At 35.1% G+C, this 16,394-nt stretch overlaps 2 protein-coding genes across 3 annotated transcripts; both read left to right on the forward strand.

Annotated features, from left to right (window-relative positions):
• The first annotated feature begins 1,866 nt into the window (after nt 1-1,866).
• LOC140056592 (ileal sodium/bile acid cotransporter-like) lies at nt 1,867-16,384 on the forward strand. Of its 2 annotated transcripts, none has more exons than XM_072102019.1 (5): nt 1,867-1,907; nt 2,410-2,513; nt 3,683-3,747; nt 10,070-10,123; nt 14,603-16,384. In XM_072102019.1, the coding sequence occupies exon 5, from the start codon at nt 14,624-14,626 to the stop codon at nt 16,004-16,006; it is 1,383 nt and encodes a 460-aa protein (XP_071958120.1). In that variant the 5' UTR covers nt 1,867-1,907; nt 2,410-2,513; nt 3,683-3,747; nt 10,070-10,123; nt 14,603-14,623; the 3' UTR covers nt 16,007-16,384. The 2 variants fall into 2 exon arrangements, with proteins under 2 accessions (XP_071958120.1, XP_071958119.1); XM_072102018.1 differs by lacking the exon at nt 14,603-16,384 and adding an exon at nt 11,041-13,964.
• On the forward strand, nt 4,368-6,172 carry LOC140056893 (ileal sodium/bile acid cotransporter-like). The gene has a single exon (XM_072102411.1). It carries the CDS (start codon nt 4,617-4,619, stop codon nt 6,051-6,053), a length of 1,437 nt encoding a protein of 478 aa, XP_071958512.1. The 5' UTR covers nt 4,368-4,616; the 3' UTR covers nt 6,054-6,172.
• Nucleotides 16,385-16,394: the final 10 nt, after the last annotated feature.

Below are 16,394 nucleotides of genomic sequence, written 5' to 3' on the forward strand. Positions count from 1 at the left end.
CTAGAACACGGAAAAACAAATTAGACAGTTCCCTACACAAATGATAAAAGGAGAAATTAAAATTCAATAATTCAAAATTTACAATAGACTATTATTTAAAATTTGTATAAAAATGGTTTTAAACATAAAAAAATACAATTTCAAGCAAAGCAAAACAAGGTCCGATCCTGGGACATACACTACCAAAAAGATGTAAACAAATTAATTGATGTTTAGGCCTAACACGTCGATAGAGTCCGATCCTGGGACATGCACTATATAAAAGAGTGTTAGACAAATCAAATAATTTGTAGGCCTAATACACGTAGTCGATAGAGTCCGATCCTGGGACATGTACTATATAAAAGAGTGTTAGACAAATCAAATGATTTGTAGGCCTAATACACGTAGTCGATAGAGTCCGATCCTGTGACATGTACTATATAAAAGAGTGTTAGACAAATCAAATGATTTGTAGGCCTAATACACGTAGTCGATAGAGTTCGATCCTGGGACGTCACTACATAAAAGAGTGTTAGACAAATCAAATAATTTGTAGGCCTAATACACGTAGTCGATAGAGTCCGATCCTGGGACATGCACTATATAAAAGAGTGTTAGACAAATCAAATAATTTGTAGGCCTAATACACGTAGTCGATAGAGTCCGATCCTGGGACATGTACTATATAAAAGAGTGTTAGACAAATAAAATGATTTGTAGGCCTAATACACGTAGTCGATAAAGTCCGATCCTGTGACATGTACTATATAAAAGAGTGTTAGACAAATCAAATGATTTGTAGGCCTAATACACGTAGTCGATAGAGTCCGATCCTGGGACGTCACTACATAAACGTATTAGAAAAATCGATTGGTACTATAGTATGATAATTAATTGAAATTGTTCGACTATGTTGCCCCATTTTCTGATGACTTATTACTTATTTGTTTAGTATTTTCATGTCGGTAATTGTTTTCATGTTCACACTTCACATATAAACAAATCATAATGTATATACAATAAAATGCTAAACCTAATAATTTCGTGGGAAAAAATAACGAATAGACATCCTTCTATCCGGAATATTCTTCCAGATTAAATAACTATGTTTGTGTTAGTTTTACTATTATTGTTTTTGCATCTGCCCTAGTTATTTCGATCAGTTGCGAAAAATATTATTCATATATTCATTATTATATGTTATGTGTATTGTATATAAACATGATATATTCGTGGGGTTATTCGAGGTCAACCAGCAAGTAGTAGTAGCGCGGTTAGAGTTGGTTGTAGGGTCTTGGACGTAATACACAAGAATACGCTTGATTTTCCCATTCGGAACGCAGCGCAAGGATGACGTGGTGGATCGTCTGGTGATTGCTCAACTCACGTTTGTATTGTGCTTACGTCATGTGTTGCGTAGAAATGGAAGCAACCTAGCATTGTGCGTCCAAGTGCATCATATTATTGTATATTAGGCCTGTATCATATTGTTAAATTTATTAATTAGCAAATTATATTTACATCTATCTGTATATAGACGTTGATTAATTGTGTTTTACAATGAATGAGCATTAAGCGTGGTTCCCACTAGAACGCAACGCAAAGCGACGTATTGACGTAAAGTGCTGTATTGCGTAATCACAAACGGGAACCGACGACGCAATAGTGCTGTAAACATCACAGGTTTGATTTCACGCAGGCGGGGGCAAATACAATTATTGGAAGGGCATTTGCTTACGTTGCGTAGATTGCGTTACGTAAGTGGGAACCAAGCTTTAGTAACTACTATTTTGATGTTTAATCTGTTTTTGTTTTGCAGCTTTGGAATGCCATATTCGAAACAGAGGTTCCTGAATTTTCTTGCCATTTAAAAAAATGAACATTGCTTTATGCATTGATGCCGTTGACGTCCTATACCGAAAAAGGTAAGTTTTATTATGTAACTAAGCATGCGCATTTAGATAAATCAATCACGAAGCAAATTGGTTGAATGTTCGAGCAATGAACATTGGTCAGTTAACTTTATGGACCTATTTTCGCTTGTCATTCAGTTGACAGTATGATTAAAACTTGTTAATGACGTCATATGCACCCACTTTCAACACAATCATTGAGGTTGAGTGGTAATATGTAACCAATCAAAACACCGCGAGCTGATAACGCCACGCCTATTGCGTTGATTGACATATTAACGCCTGCGCAACAATTACGAAAGTTTTATTCGTATTTAAATATTTTTTTAAAACAAAACAGTACTATTCCGTGATTTGAGAGCAGTTGAAAGATTTACGTCGTGCTGCTAACATAATTGTAAACGTTGGAATCTTTTGTGTTGAAATCGTAGATTTTGTGAGGCACCCCCTTTTTAATTTTCGGCGCTTCCCTCTTCTTTGAGAGTCACTTACCATAAACTTTCTGATTGTATAGTTTATTGTTCGTAAAATGCTTAAATAGCCGAGATATACCTCCAGAGAGTCAGTCACGGCTTTTTGAACGCAAAGTGCAGAAAAGAAAGGATTCTATTGAAAACTGTAAGTTTATTTGTTTTCTTTTTATATTACCAGTATAGTTCTAATAAAGCACGTCTTTTTTACTTCTGAAATTTCTTGTTCGCTGATCACATGTGAAAGATAGTATTGGCGTGCACGTTGCTAGTTTGAAATCCGATATTTGTTTGACAAAAGATGCTTTTATTTCGGTGTACAAATTAGGGCTATCATTTGTGGAGAAAACTGTTAGTATCGTAACGTAAAAAAAAATGTACCAACAAATTTCGACTCGATCATCCCCAGATTCATACAGGTCTGTCTACACTATAAACTAGTTTGGCAAAAAAAAAAATGTAAAGTGTCCAAATAGGCTAGTGATATGCCCAATATGGTTGTGATATGACGTCATCGGGTCCATATAATAGGCACATCACATTTTTTGTTTTATAGTGTGGACAGAACTTAAGAATCAGGATCCTTGTTGTTTAGAATCGGATACTACGCGTACTAAGGTTTGGTTCCCACTAGGACGCGCAACACAAGGACGTCAATTAATTTATTTTTTGAAAATTGTATCGATCGTTAAAATTATTTGCAATATATAATGTTTAGCTTAATTTTGTCTGTAATTCCGAATTACAAAACCTGCCCCAGGCCATAATTGATGGGTTTCCTTTGTAGGCCCAAAGTGAATTTGTTTCCACACAATATTTTCTCACTGAATACAACATACGCAAAAGTGCTTCTCCATGAATTACGATAAAAATAACCATTCAGCGGCGCCAATCAATGCGTTTATTAATTTTCTGTATCCAAACCTCAATAGCATTGGCCAAATCGAGAGTACAATTCACCTACTAGACTTTTAATGCTCCTAGATTTCTAAATTCAGATTTATATTGTTGATCACTTTCTTTAAAAAGTGTAATTACATTTTCTGCCTGAACTGTTACTATTCATGGTTGATATTTGTTTACCAGAGGTTTATGGCAATCCTGGCGGTGTTTGTATGTCACTCGAAGACGTGTTACCCACTTGAGTTTGGGCGCTACCAATTAAAACGTTTTATGCTACCTGAATTTTGTTGTTAAATTTGCATAGTATTTTACAACGCACAATTTCTTTTCAACTTTGTGTTTGTTGTGTTTGCACTTGGAACTTGTACGTCGCTCTGTCGTTTGTTGATTATAGACTTTCTTTTATTTTTATAGGTCTTTTCACTTTATCGATTCCGCATCAGTGCCTGGGTGAACCTTGTACAGAGTAATTTTCATTGGTAAGAATTCCTTTATTGTTATAATACCTTTTGTTGATTTATTTATTTATTCATAAGCTTGCTACGGCTGTTAATAGAGGTTACAACGGATTATGTTGCATGTTAGATTGTAATGGATCATCTTTTTCAGTTTTCTTTTGTCATACAACTCTTACACAATTGAATTTTTAATTGCTCGAATTTCCAAAAGCGTCCCGTATACGAAAAAGTGTAAAGACTTTATTTAAAAGTGCTCGTACCTTTCTCTCGAATAACGTTTTGACGTTGGTGGCAGCACAAAAGCAGTTGTTGCTTTTATGTAAAATAACTTGCGTCGTTGTCGCGCCATACATTACATAAAGAAAATGCTTAAATGAAAAGGCTTCATCAGATATATGAATATAGACTGCTTTATACAATACGCATGTCAATAATTATTTTTATATAAAAAATGTTCTTTGTATTATGGCGTTTTCGATTTGCGACGACGACCTAACTAGGTCAGGTCAAGTCAATCTATCTAGAAACCATTAAAACTGTGTTGAGGTGGGGAGCAAAGAAGCAGGTCCCCGCACAAACATGTCCTACTTTTGTCTTTTGTAAATGTTTTCTTCTCCCAATTTGAACTCAATACATTTAATAATCACCTTCTTGCTTTAAACTCCAAAAAAATCTTTTTACTGAATTGTTTGTTTATGTGTGTTACTACTCTACTCTACTGTTGCTAATACAAACCGGTATATTTTCTTGTTGCTAAATATGGGCATTTTTTCTTTACTGTTTGGTGAATAGGGCTTCTCAATTGTGAGACATTTGGGACAATAATTTAACCTTATTAACACAAGTAACCGTTGAATAATCTAACGACATTAACATTCTAACTGTTTAAAATGGAAAAGCTTGGCGTTTTTCTTCAATGCTTTGTTTTTGCTTTGCTTGTAAGCAACGTGCTTGCTGTTAATATTACGATTTCTAATTCTGGAGATAATAATGATGATGATAATAGCTTATACGTTTTTGCTGACGAGGTTGAAATCTTGAAAGTCTGTGTCGAAAATGCAGAAGACATATCGGATTTAACTTTAGTGGCGGTTTCCAAAGATGAAGATATTTTTCGGATAGCAAATGATAGTTTGAGATTTTCGGTGACGACAAATGAAACTGTTGAAATCGGTATTCTGGGTGTGTTTGTTGGCATAGAAGATATTGAGCTCAAATTGGAAAGAGGTGGCGATGTCATTAAGAATGGTAACCATGTGATCAAAGTGAAAAGGCAGCCTTCTATACTTGTTGTCATTTACACGTGGAGTATAACAGCTTGGCTTCTTATATCTTATATTACAATGGGATGCAAGATGGACTGGAGAATTATCAGAGAGAAACTTCGCCGACCATACGGTGTCCTTATTGGAGCGTTTTGCCAATTTATCATCATGCCTGCTCTTTCGTTTGGCCTTGCTAAACTGCTTAACTTGGACGACGCTGCGGCCATTGGTCTTGTCACTATTGGGTCATGTCCGGGTGGCTGGCTTAGTAACGTCTTCAGTTTACTACTTGACGTCGATTTTGTTCTAAGTCTTACAATGACATTTATCTCAACAATCCTAGCTCTCGGATTCATGCCACTGAACTTGTTCTTATACGCGAGCCAATTCACAGGCGATAACGAAAACCTGAAAACACCGTTTTTTGATATCATGATCCAGTTGGTTACTCTTGTCATACCGGTATTTATTGGTATGGTGATTTTATACAAGTTTCCTAAGTTGGCTGACATCTGCCTAAAGTGTTTAAAACCGTTCGCTGTGATTCTTCTTGTTATGGGCTTGGGATTAGGAACGCCAGCGCAGCTATATGTGTATTTTTCTGACTGGGAAATATTTGTGGCAGGGGTGTCCCTACCTTTCATCGGAGGCTGTATCGGCTTTGGCATCGCGAAGATCGCAAGAATAGAACTAAAGTCTTCTGTCACGATATCTTTAGAAACTGGCGTTCAGAATAGTCTGCTAGCTATTGCGATGGTTAGGATTTCTTATCCGCAACCAGAATCCGACCTAATCAACCGCGTGCCGTTTCTCGTTGTTCTGTTCACCTCACTGGAAGGGACCATTTTGACCATCGCCAAAGTAGTCGTTCAGAAATATTTTTGGAAGTCTGGTGGTGAAGTGGAAGAGGTGGAAATCCGTAATAAGGGTAAACATCCCGAAATGATAGAGATCGACGGGAAGAAGTGTATAACGTCCGTTTCTGTTGGGATTCAAGTTGGAGAGGAGAACAGCGATAATGATGATGTATCCCTCGATAATCCGGGTTTCACTAAGGATTAGTTCGTCTAAAGCGTGGTTCCCACTAGAACGCAACGCAGCGACGTATTGACGCAAAGTTCTGTATTGCGTAGTCACAAGTGGGAACCGACGACCCAACAGTGCTGCAAACATCGCAGGTTTGATTTTCTTACGATTGATTGCGTTTCGTTGCGTCGCTAATGGGAACCAAGCCTTACTAGTGGTATCACCAGTGAGACTAAAGTTTGGATTGTTAGCTAGAAATCAAGCTCAGATTGGTTTCCTTCAAAAATCCGGATCATTGTCTTGACAATTGTTCATCTGCATACATTTGCATATACACAAAATGATTTCTAGTCATCAATGATTTATTTTAAAGCGCGCAAAAGTTTTATATTTGTTTGTTGTTTTTGTCTAAAAGACCATGTTTTATATATTGTTTTTTACAGAATGTATTTTAAAGCGCGCACAAGTTTTAAATTTGTTTGTTTTGTTGTCTAGAAGAAGATGTTTAATTATAACGTAGAAAAAAACATTGCTTCTAAAAGAAGTACATTGTATAATTTCAAACAAAAGTGGAGATTAATAGAAGATTATATTTAATAACTTAATGATACTGTTTCTCGAGGAAATGACTTACTTTTGTGTATTATTATTATTACGCTTGCTCTTTATTATTGTATTAAATTAAAATTTAAACCAGAAATTATTATTTGCACTTGTTAGATATTTTTAATTATTTATTATAGGCATGCTATTAGTTCCTTGGTTACAATACAGATAATTAAAAATATATATATGTATTATTTTAAAGAAACAAAAATGGTTATGATGTTAAATGTATGTATCTGATTTTAATTAATACAATTATATTATAGTTCCTTGGTTATAGTACAGATTAAGATATATTTGTGTGTATGTATGTGTATGTATATGAGTATTATTTATTATTGCTATGTAAAGACAAAAAAAATTAATATGTTAGTAAATGTATATCTCTGGCTAATTTGATTAATACAATTATATTTAGTTAGATTAGTTACATAATTGTGGAAAACACAGCATTTACCAAATTAATTAATTATTTACTTTAAAAAAATGGAATTAATAATTTATAGTTTTTAATATTGTTTGATCACTGTAAGTTACTTTATTTAAACGTTCATATCATTTTGATATTTATTACTTTAAATTTAAGTGATTTTGTGTTATGGTTGTATTTTTTGAAAAAGATGTTTATATATTGTTGTTTACATACTGCCTTTTAAAGCGCACAGCAGTTTTAAATTTGTTTGTTGTTTTGTCTAGAAGACCATGTTTATTATTGTTGTTTACATACTGCATTTTAAAGCGCACAGCAGTTTTAAATTTGTTTGTTGTTTTGTCTAGAAGACCATGTTTATTATTGTTGTTTACATACTGCATTTTAAAGCGCACAGCAGTTTTAAATTTGTTTGTTGTTTTTGTCTAGAAGACCATGTTTATATATTGTTGTTTACACTGCATTTTAAAGCGCACAGCAGTTTTAAATTTGTTTGTTGTTTTGTCTAGAAGACCATGTTTATATATTGTTGTTTACATACTGCATTTTAAAGCGCACAGCAGTTTTAAATTTGTTTGTTGTTTTTGTCTAGAAGACCATGTTTATATATTGTTGTTTACACTGCATTTTAAAGCGCACAGCAGGTTTAAATTTGTTTGTTGTTTTGTCTAGAAGACCATGTTTATTATTGTTGTTTACATACTGCATTTTAAAGCGCACAGCAGTTTAAATTTGTTTGTTGTTTTGTCTAGAAGACCATGTTTATTATTGTTGTTTACATACTGCATTTTAAAGCGCACAGCAGTTTTAAATTTGTTTGTTGTTTTGTCTAGAAGACCATGGTTATATATTGTTGTTTACATACTGCGTTTTAAAGCGCACAGCAGTTTTAAATTTGTTTGTTGTTTTGTCTAGAAGACCATGTTTATTATTGTTGTTTACATACTGCATTTTAAAGCGCACAGCAGTTTTAAATTTGTTTGTTGTTTTTGTCTAGAAGACCATGTTTATATATTGTTGTTTACATACTGCATTTTAAAGCGCACAGCAGGTTTATATTTGTTTGTTATTTTTGTCTAAAAGACCATGTTATCTGTTAGTCTGTTTTTATATATTGTTGTTTAAAGTAGTATAAATGCATTTTATATACAGTATTATATTTTATGTATATTTTTTGTTGGTTAATATAAGATTAGGCTTACTAACCTTTGACATACGAATTTATGACTTGTAATTACCGACACCAAAAGCTGTGTTTTCATCCGTGACACACTTAGACCCCAGTTAGAATATTGAAAGTGTTCTGAGGTTATGAACACGAAAAAAAGGGGTCAAAATTAAACCTACCTCACATACCAAACATTGTGTAATATTTTAATAATAATAATCAGTATTTAATATGATTCCTCTCAAAATCAGCATTTTTATCGCAGTACCGTTGGAATTTACTACCTCATCATATCATGGATACCTCATATCATGAGGAAACAAATAGTTATCCTCCATGCGCATACATTAATTCGTCAGCGTTTAAACAGTTTAAATATTTTCTTAAAACACACCTTTTTTGATTCGTTTAATTTTCTCTAAACGCGTTGAGAAATTTCTTTTGTAAATTTCGCCTCATAAATATTCAGATTTATATTATTGTTAATATTATTAATAATCGATTTACTATAATAGATTTGCTATCCAATCGAAAAATAATGTGTATGTACTGTTATATTAATCAATATGTTACCGTAAATGAGCAATAATTAAATGTATTATGTATTCATAAATAAAAACTAAATTGCGTGGCCAGTTTAATAAAATGTCATTGAAAAAAATGTATTTAAATCTGTCTTTATCTCATATCCTGCGATGACGTAATCACAATGTACACTTATATCTCATAAAACAAGTGTTCTTTAAGCGCCGTTTATTCGTCGTCAACAGTAACTTTCAAAACTTCTTCGAATTTCGTATACCAGTTGCACTCAGAATGGCGAAATCCGGGTTTATTAAATATACCAAACAAACAAACATCGCAGACGAAGATATTGACTATATTATGGAATTGTTTTTACTGAAAAAGAATTAGTTTTTAAAAACCGGTTTAAATATATATGGATTACGCGCTGTTGTCTGAATGGATTACGTGCTGTTGTCTGAATGGATTACGTGCTGTTGTCTGAATGGATTACGCGCGCTGTTTTCTGAATGGATTACGTGCTGTTGTCTGAATGGATTACGCGCTGTTGTCTGAATGGATTACGCGCTGTTGTCTGAATGGATTACGCGCTGTTGTCTGAATGGATTACGTGCTGTTGTCTGAATGGATTACGCGCGCTGTTGTCTGAATGGATTACGTGCTGTTGTCTGAATGGATTACGCGCTGTTGTCTGAATGGATTACGCGCTGTTGTCTGAATGGATTACGTGCTGTTGTCTGAATGGACTACGCGCTGTTGTCTGAATGTGATGAACATGTCATTTCAAATCAGTAATTTATTTGCTGCGGCGATTGCCTGGAGTATCATGGGTTTTATGTAACAATCAACATTTGTTGTTGTCAAACGGTCCGCTTGACAAAAAAAAATGTTTAAAAAAATAACAGTTCGTCGGGACGTTTGATGTTATTACCTTGAATTACCTTGCTTGTTAGACTAACCAGTTATTTGTGAGTCCTTCCTCATATCTGATGACATTTTAAAACTATCGGCCCATCCATATTTTTCTCCGTTTTCTAATGTTTTTCCATAATATCGCCTAACTTGTGGTTCCTTAATACGTTCCATCTCGTCGCCTTCTCTCCTCTGACAAATCATTTCTATCTGTTCCCTGTTTCCACACTAAGACTTACGGTGGACGCTCCTTCCTCTCTTTGGAACAAACTCCCTCATTTTGTAAACTTCCACCAACGTTTGCCTTATTTAATATTAACTTAAAAACTCATTTATTTATCAAATTTCAGGATACAATGCGCCTTTGATCATCTTTTTTTGGAATATAAATATTTTATTTTTATTTTACAGACCCTTTGACCGGTTACTCTGTCACTGCCGATTAAGCTGTACTACTACCAATCGGTGAGTATCGTTTTATTGTCATTTCCTATGTGTTTTATTTACTGATTCACCACCTTCAATCGTACGACTTTATGTTTGGGTTATGTTTCATTTTAAATTGTATCGAGTCTTTATCAGCTATAATGTTCCAAATTATAATTGCGCAGCAAAGAATTGTCTCATTACACTATCATAGTACAAGTTTTGTCTGAATGTGCAAATGAGATATCACTGCGCTGACGGATTTCACATCCATATAATAGGGAGCTTTTGATTCGTGAAGACCTAGGAACAGGTCAGGTCGTGTCAATTCATTGTGCGCATGATGATGTGAGACGTGCTTCCTTGAAGCACTTGTTTTGGCGGTTTCTATGTTCAGACGACAACCAACAGTCAAAAGCTCTCTATTGTTTGCAGAACAATTTCAATTCTTTATTTACTTTTTTAACTTTAACTTTATGTACAGTATAGTCTTAATACAATTTTTAACAAAAACTCTCCATTTGGTAAAATTACGACTTTGCAAAATTCCTTTTTTTCTTCTTTTTCTTGGTGAAAGATTGTAATCAAGTTTTTTAGGCTTTGTGGCGTAAAAATGCTAATACACTTTGTTAAAAATCTTCTTTGTGAATTTAGTGCAGAAGAAGTAGAAAACTAAGAACACGAAGAAATATAATGATTTATGCATACTATTTTTTACATTGTTGGCGTTCCATACACTCATCACATTACTTCATAGTCCTGTGGAAACATGAACAAATCTTGCTAAATTATATGTGTACAAATTGGCGCTTTGTAATCTAGAAATATGTTTTGCACATTGCTGTTTTGTTTGTGCCTGTTTTTGTTTGTTTCTGTTTTTTTTTTTATTACAATACGTGTTTGTCTTTTGTGCTAAATATTTTGCCTTTTCTTCTTTTTTACTACTTGGTGTATAGATCTTCTCAATTTGGGTTTGCTGGTGAACAATTAAATTTCGAAACAATTTTTGAAACCAATTATTTGTTGACTAATCTGGAGAAATAACATTGAACAGTAATTTAGAAAATGGAAAAGCTTAACTTTCTTCTGCGGTGTTTGCTTTTTAGTCTGCTTATTAGCGAAACGTTTGCTGTAAACATTACAATTTCTAAATTCCCTAATAATGATGACGATGATGACAATGATAATGATAGCTTATACGTCACGGAAGACGAAATTAGAATCTTAGAAGTTCTTGTTCAGGATACAGCCGACATATCGGATTTAACTTTAGTGGCGGCTTCTACAGATGAAGACATTTTTCGGATAGCAAACGAAAGTAAGACATTTTCGGTGACGATAAATGAAACCATTGAAATCGGTATTCTGGGTGTGTTTGTTGGCATAGAAGATATAAAGCTCAAATTGGAAAGAGGTGGTGTTCTCCTGATGAACGAAACACAAGTGGTCAAGGTCAAAAGAAAGAATGCAATTATTGTTGCTATTTACCAGTGGACTTTAACAGCTTGGCTTGTTTTGTCATATATTACTATGGGATGCAAGATGGACTGGAGAATTATCAGAGAGAAACTTCGCCGACCGTATGGTGTGCTGATTGGAGCGTTTTGCCAATTTATCATCATGCCAGCTCTTTCGTTTGGCCTAGCTAAGCTGCTTAACTTGGACGACGCTGCGGCGATTGGTCTTGTCACTGTTGGGTCATGTCCGGGTGGCTGGCTTAGTAACGTCTTCAGTTTACTACTTGACGTCGATTTTGTTCTAAGTCTGACAATGACATTCATCTCAACCGTCCTAGCTCTCGGATTCATGCCACTTAACTTGTATCTGTACGCGGATAAATTTGTCGGTGATAACGAAGACCTAGAAACCCCATTTTTCGATATAATGATCCAATTGGTTTCTCTTGTTATCCCAGTACTGATTGGTATGACAATTTTGTACAAGTTGCCAAAAGTTGCTGAACTCTGCCTAAAGTGTTTAAAACCGTGCGCCGTGATTCTTATCATCATCAGCTTGGGCCTAGGAATCCCAGCCCAGTTTTACGTGTTTTATTCTGACTGGGAAATATGGGTGGCAGCCGCGTGCCTGCCATTTATAGGATGCTTCCTCGGATATAGCATCTCGAAGATTGCAAGAATGGAATTAAAGTCTTCTGTCACAATATCCTTAGAAACCGGCGTTCAGAATAGTCTGCTAGCGATTGCAATGGTTGGAATCTCGTATCCTAAACCGGAGTCTGACTTGATCGGTCGCGTACCGCTGCTGATTGCGCTGTTAACGCTAATGGAAGGATGCGCTGTGACGTCAGCGAAAGTAATCATTCAGAAATATTTCTGGAAGTCCCAAGATGAACCGGAAGATGTGAAAGAGGTGATCGAGAAAGAGGATAAACATCCTGAAATGATGAAAGAGATTAACGGAAATAAAAAAGTAGTTCTTCCAACCGTTTCCGTCGCAGTGCAGGTTGGTGAGGAGAACTTCACCAATGGAACCACTGCCATCTCCCTTGATAACCCGGCCTTCTTAGAAGATTAAATTTGTTGCTATAGCGATCGTTAAAATAACCATTGACTTGTTTGGTTGCAACGCAAGTGAGTTGACCAATCATAAGCTATATTTTAATTAGGATTATCCCTCGCGTCGTTATTGGTCAAATTAATTGCGTCGCGCTGACGTCATTGCGTCCTAGTGGAACCAAACTTAAAGGTGCATTCCATATCCCTTAACATATCTGCGCAGACAGTCAAGTTCGAGTGTGCCTACCTAATGTATATTCGCTCTTATATATAAAATATAGAAATATCAAATTGCAGATAAATATCTCTAACATAATCTATATTTGGTAAGCCTGATAATATTTTTGAATGACAAATTTAAGTAACGTTAATGTTATTTAGGGCCCTAGTTTCCCACAATAAACCATTGTATTGATGGCGCACAAAACAATATTTGTAGTTTTTAAGAACAATAACAACAATGTACAGTAATATACTAACCGGTTTTATACATATTTATCTATTTAGAAAAAACTTATATTTTTAAAAGTGGTTTTGATAACTTAACTGAATTTAACCAACACGTCGGTGTTTGTAAATATAAAAAAAAAACATAACAATTTTAATCCGCAATGTAATCATGGATAACATGGGTGTGTTTATTATTTTTTAATGAGCGGAATAAAAATAAATAAATTATATTATATTTTATGAATGTTGTGTTATATGAACTTCCTATTTTTAATCTAATGTTATTTTATGTATAAATATGTTTTTTAATAAAAAAAAAATCTTATTTTAGCTAAAACAAAACGAGCGAGAGAGGTGGAAAATAAATATGTTTATAGAAAATTAACAAGATATCAAGTTGAAGTTGTAAATATGTTTTTAATTTAGAAACAAATGACTGTGTGGTGTGTTATTTTTATGAATAAAATGTTATTGCAAACCATAATCAAACAATGTGTTTTTGTATCCGTGATGTAATTCACAAAAAGTTCACAAAATTCTAGTTTTATGTTTGGCTTAGTTGCAAATATAAACATTTTGGCACTTATGGCGTATCATATTATATATACGAACTGGAATAAAAAATATCAAAAGCTCGTAAAGGAATATCAACATTGAAAAAGAATTTACGAGGCAAGTCTGCTGAAATTAAATAGACCTACATCATGCGTCCTGAAACCGCCGAGAGGGAGTGATATGAGCCTACAGCAGCCTGAGGAGTTGCCAGCCGGCCCAACTGGGCTTAGCATCACTTTGTTTGTTCCTATGATAGGCCTACAGTAACAGATTAGTTACAAACATCTCGCAGCACGTAGCCCTAAATTAAATTCATCTTTTGTTTCAAGCTGTTGCCAAGAGCAATTTGTTCGGGTTAATAATTGTAATACGAGAACAATATTATAACCGTTTATAGGAAATATATCGCGACTGCGCACCTTTAAAATGATTGAAAATCGGCTTGACATGAATTAGAAATAGCTTCCTGCTCAACCGCGCACTTTTCAAAAAGTGTAGTCTGCCACGCTGTGTGGTGTGACACCACATTAAGACGCAAGTAATTATATGGGGCAGTGAGTGACTTTGTACGCACGTGCACTGGTGCACCCAACGACAATTTATAAGACAAAGGTTTAAATATTCTATCTCGGCTTTCTAGAAGGCTCAAATATGCACGCTAAATAGAAATGATGTGTTGATAATGCTTTATGTAATGAACTGGTTTTTGTGTAACATCATCATGTACATGACGTCATCATCGCCACCTCTACCACCAATTCCATTTTCTTGGCACTCACGAAACATGCCCATTATTATCACCATTCAAGGTAAGTACATTTTTGTGGTTTTGTAGTTGGTATAGTATGAAGTAGTCTAATTATGCATGTTATGTTTGCTCTCTTTGCTTTGTTTGTTGTGATGGTAAATTAATGTATTTTTAAGCTCGGATAATCAAAACAATTTAAACATGTTAAAATTACTTTTTTTTAAATATTGTTCTCATCTTGTTTTGCAGTATTTCGACAACAGGACAATCATGTTCGGAAAAACACGGTATTTCGCACTACCGGTACTATACGTGTTCGCACTAAGTGCGTGTGCGTATGCCGAGTTCAACCACACATTTGACACCGGTGACAACGACTACTTTATATTGGAAGAAGACGAAGTAAAAATCTTAAATCTTACTATTTCTGTCTCGGAAGACATTGAACTATCCTTTACGTCATCGGATGACGGCGCTTTTAAAGTCTTAACCGATGAAGTGTACGTGTACGCTGTTGAATCACCGGTCACCGTGCAAATAGAAATACAGGGAGTGTTCCTCAGTATTGAAGAGCTTAAAGTAGAAATCACCGGGGGTACAGAAGACTATGAAATACCGGATTTAACTGTAAAGGTCCTGCGGCCGTATTCGGTGTTAAGTGATATATTTACATACGCGCTGTTGATTTGGTTGCTGATATCATACGTGACGATGGAAACGAAAATGGATTTCTCGATTATTAAGACTAAATTTAAACCACCGATTGGAATAGTAATCGGTTTACTTTGCCAGTTTATCCTTATGCCGTTGTTAGCGTATGGGTTATCGCACGCATTCAGCCTGTCGGATGAATCGGCCATCGGGTTGATTTTGGACGGTACATGCCCCGGTGGGTGGCTTAGCAACGTGTTCAGTCTTCTTCTAGACTGTGATTTTGTTCTCAGTCTCACCATGACGTTTTGCTCAACCGTTCTTGCCTTGGGTATGATGCCTCTAAATTTGTTTATATACACAGGGACATTTGCAGAGGATAACGAAAACTTGGAGACTCCGTTTTTCGAACTTGTGCAACAGCTTCTAATATTGGTCATACCCGTCGGTATAGGGATCGTTATTCTTTACAAATGGCCTAAAGGTGTTACGATTTGTGAAAAGTTACTCAAACCGTTTGCCACTGTGGTAATAATCATCGCGCTAGGCCTAGGAATACCAGCTGAGATCTACGTTTTCTTATCACCGTTAGAGATCTGGTTGTCAGCCGCGCTCTTTCCTCTGATTGGATCAATATTAGGCCTTGTGTTTGCGTTGATTGGTCGACTGGATAGAGCGTCAGCGGTCACTGTAGCCTTAGAGGTCGGAGTTCAAAACAGCTTGCTCGCTAAAACTATGGTCGACCTTGCCTACCCTGAGCCAGAATCAGACCTAATATCTAGAGTGCCTCTGCTTATCGCGCTCGTCACGCTTATCGAAGGCAGTATCATAACAGCTGTCTACGTTCTCGTCAAACGTTTTTGGTATAAAAAGGACGACGAAATCGATTTAACTCGTGAAGCAAAGGGCGTAGAGCTCAGTCAAGGAAACGAAGCTGGTGGGCCTAAGACTGAGGCAGACGTTGGCGCCCAATCAAATCCCGGGTTTACCGCCGAAAATTAAGACAATTCTGAAGATGATACTGTATTATCTTAAATTCTGGTTTAAAGATGTATTTTCCCCCAGAAAAAATAATTATTTAAAAAATTTCTGTTGAATGCGCCAATTTAATGTCACATAATAGTTTGTTTGTTTTTTATTTACCTGAAAAACTGTAATTTAAAGGAAAAATGTAATTGTTTGCAAGCCAATGGGTTTTTGGTTGAATTTAACCATTTATTTTGTCATTTTATAAGTGAGACTCTACAGAAGTTATTAACTTTATTATTATTAATTATTAAAACTTATTTATAATAATCTATTAACTTATGGTATCGCATGATAAACATTAACATAAAAAAACATGTTTCTATGCTCTGATGTTAGTTTATTATTATTATAGTTAGAAATT

The sequence above is a fragment of the Antedon mediterranea genome, chromosome 8 (assembly GCF_964355755.1).
Source record: "Antedon mediterranea chromosome 8, ecAntMedi1.1, whole genome shotgun sequence".
Taxonomy (NCBI): Eukaryota; Metazoa; Echinodermata; class Crinoidea; order Comatulida; family Antedonidae; genus Antedon; species Antedon mediterranea.

Coding starts and splice junctions, on each gene's coding strand:
- LOC140056893 (XM_072102411.1), top strand. CDS start 4,617: ATGGAAAAGCTTGGCGTTTTTCTTCAATGCTTTGTTTTTGCTTTGCTT.
- LOC140056592 (XM_072102018.1), top strand. CDS start 11,150: ATGGAAAAGCTTAACTTTCTTCTGCGGTGTTTGCTTTTTAGTCTGCTT.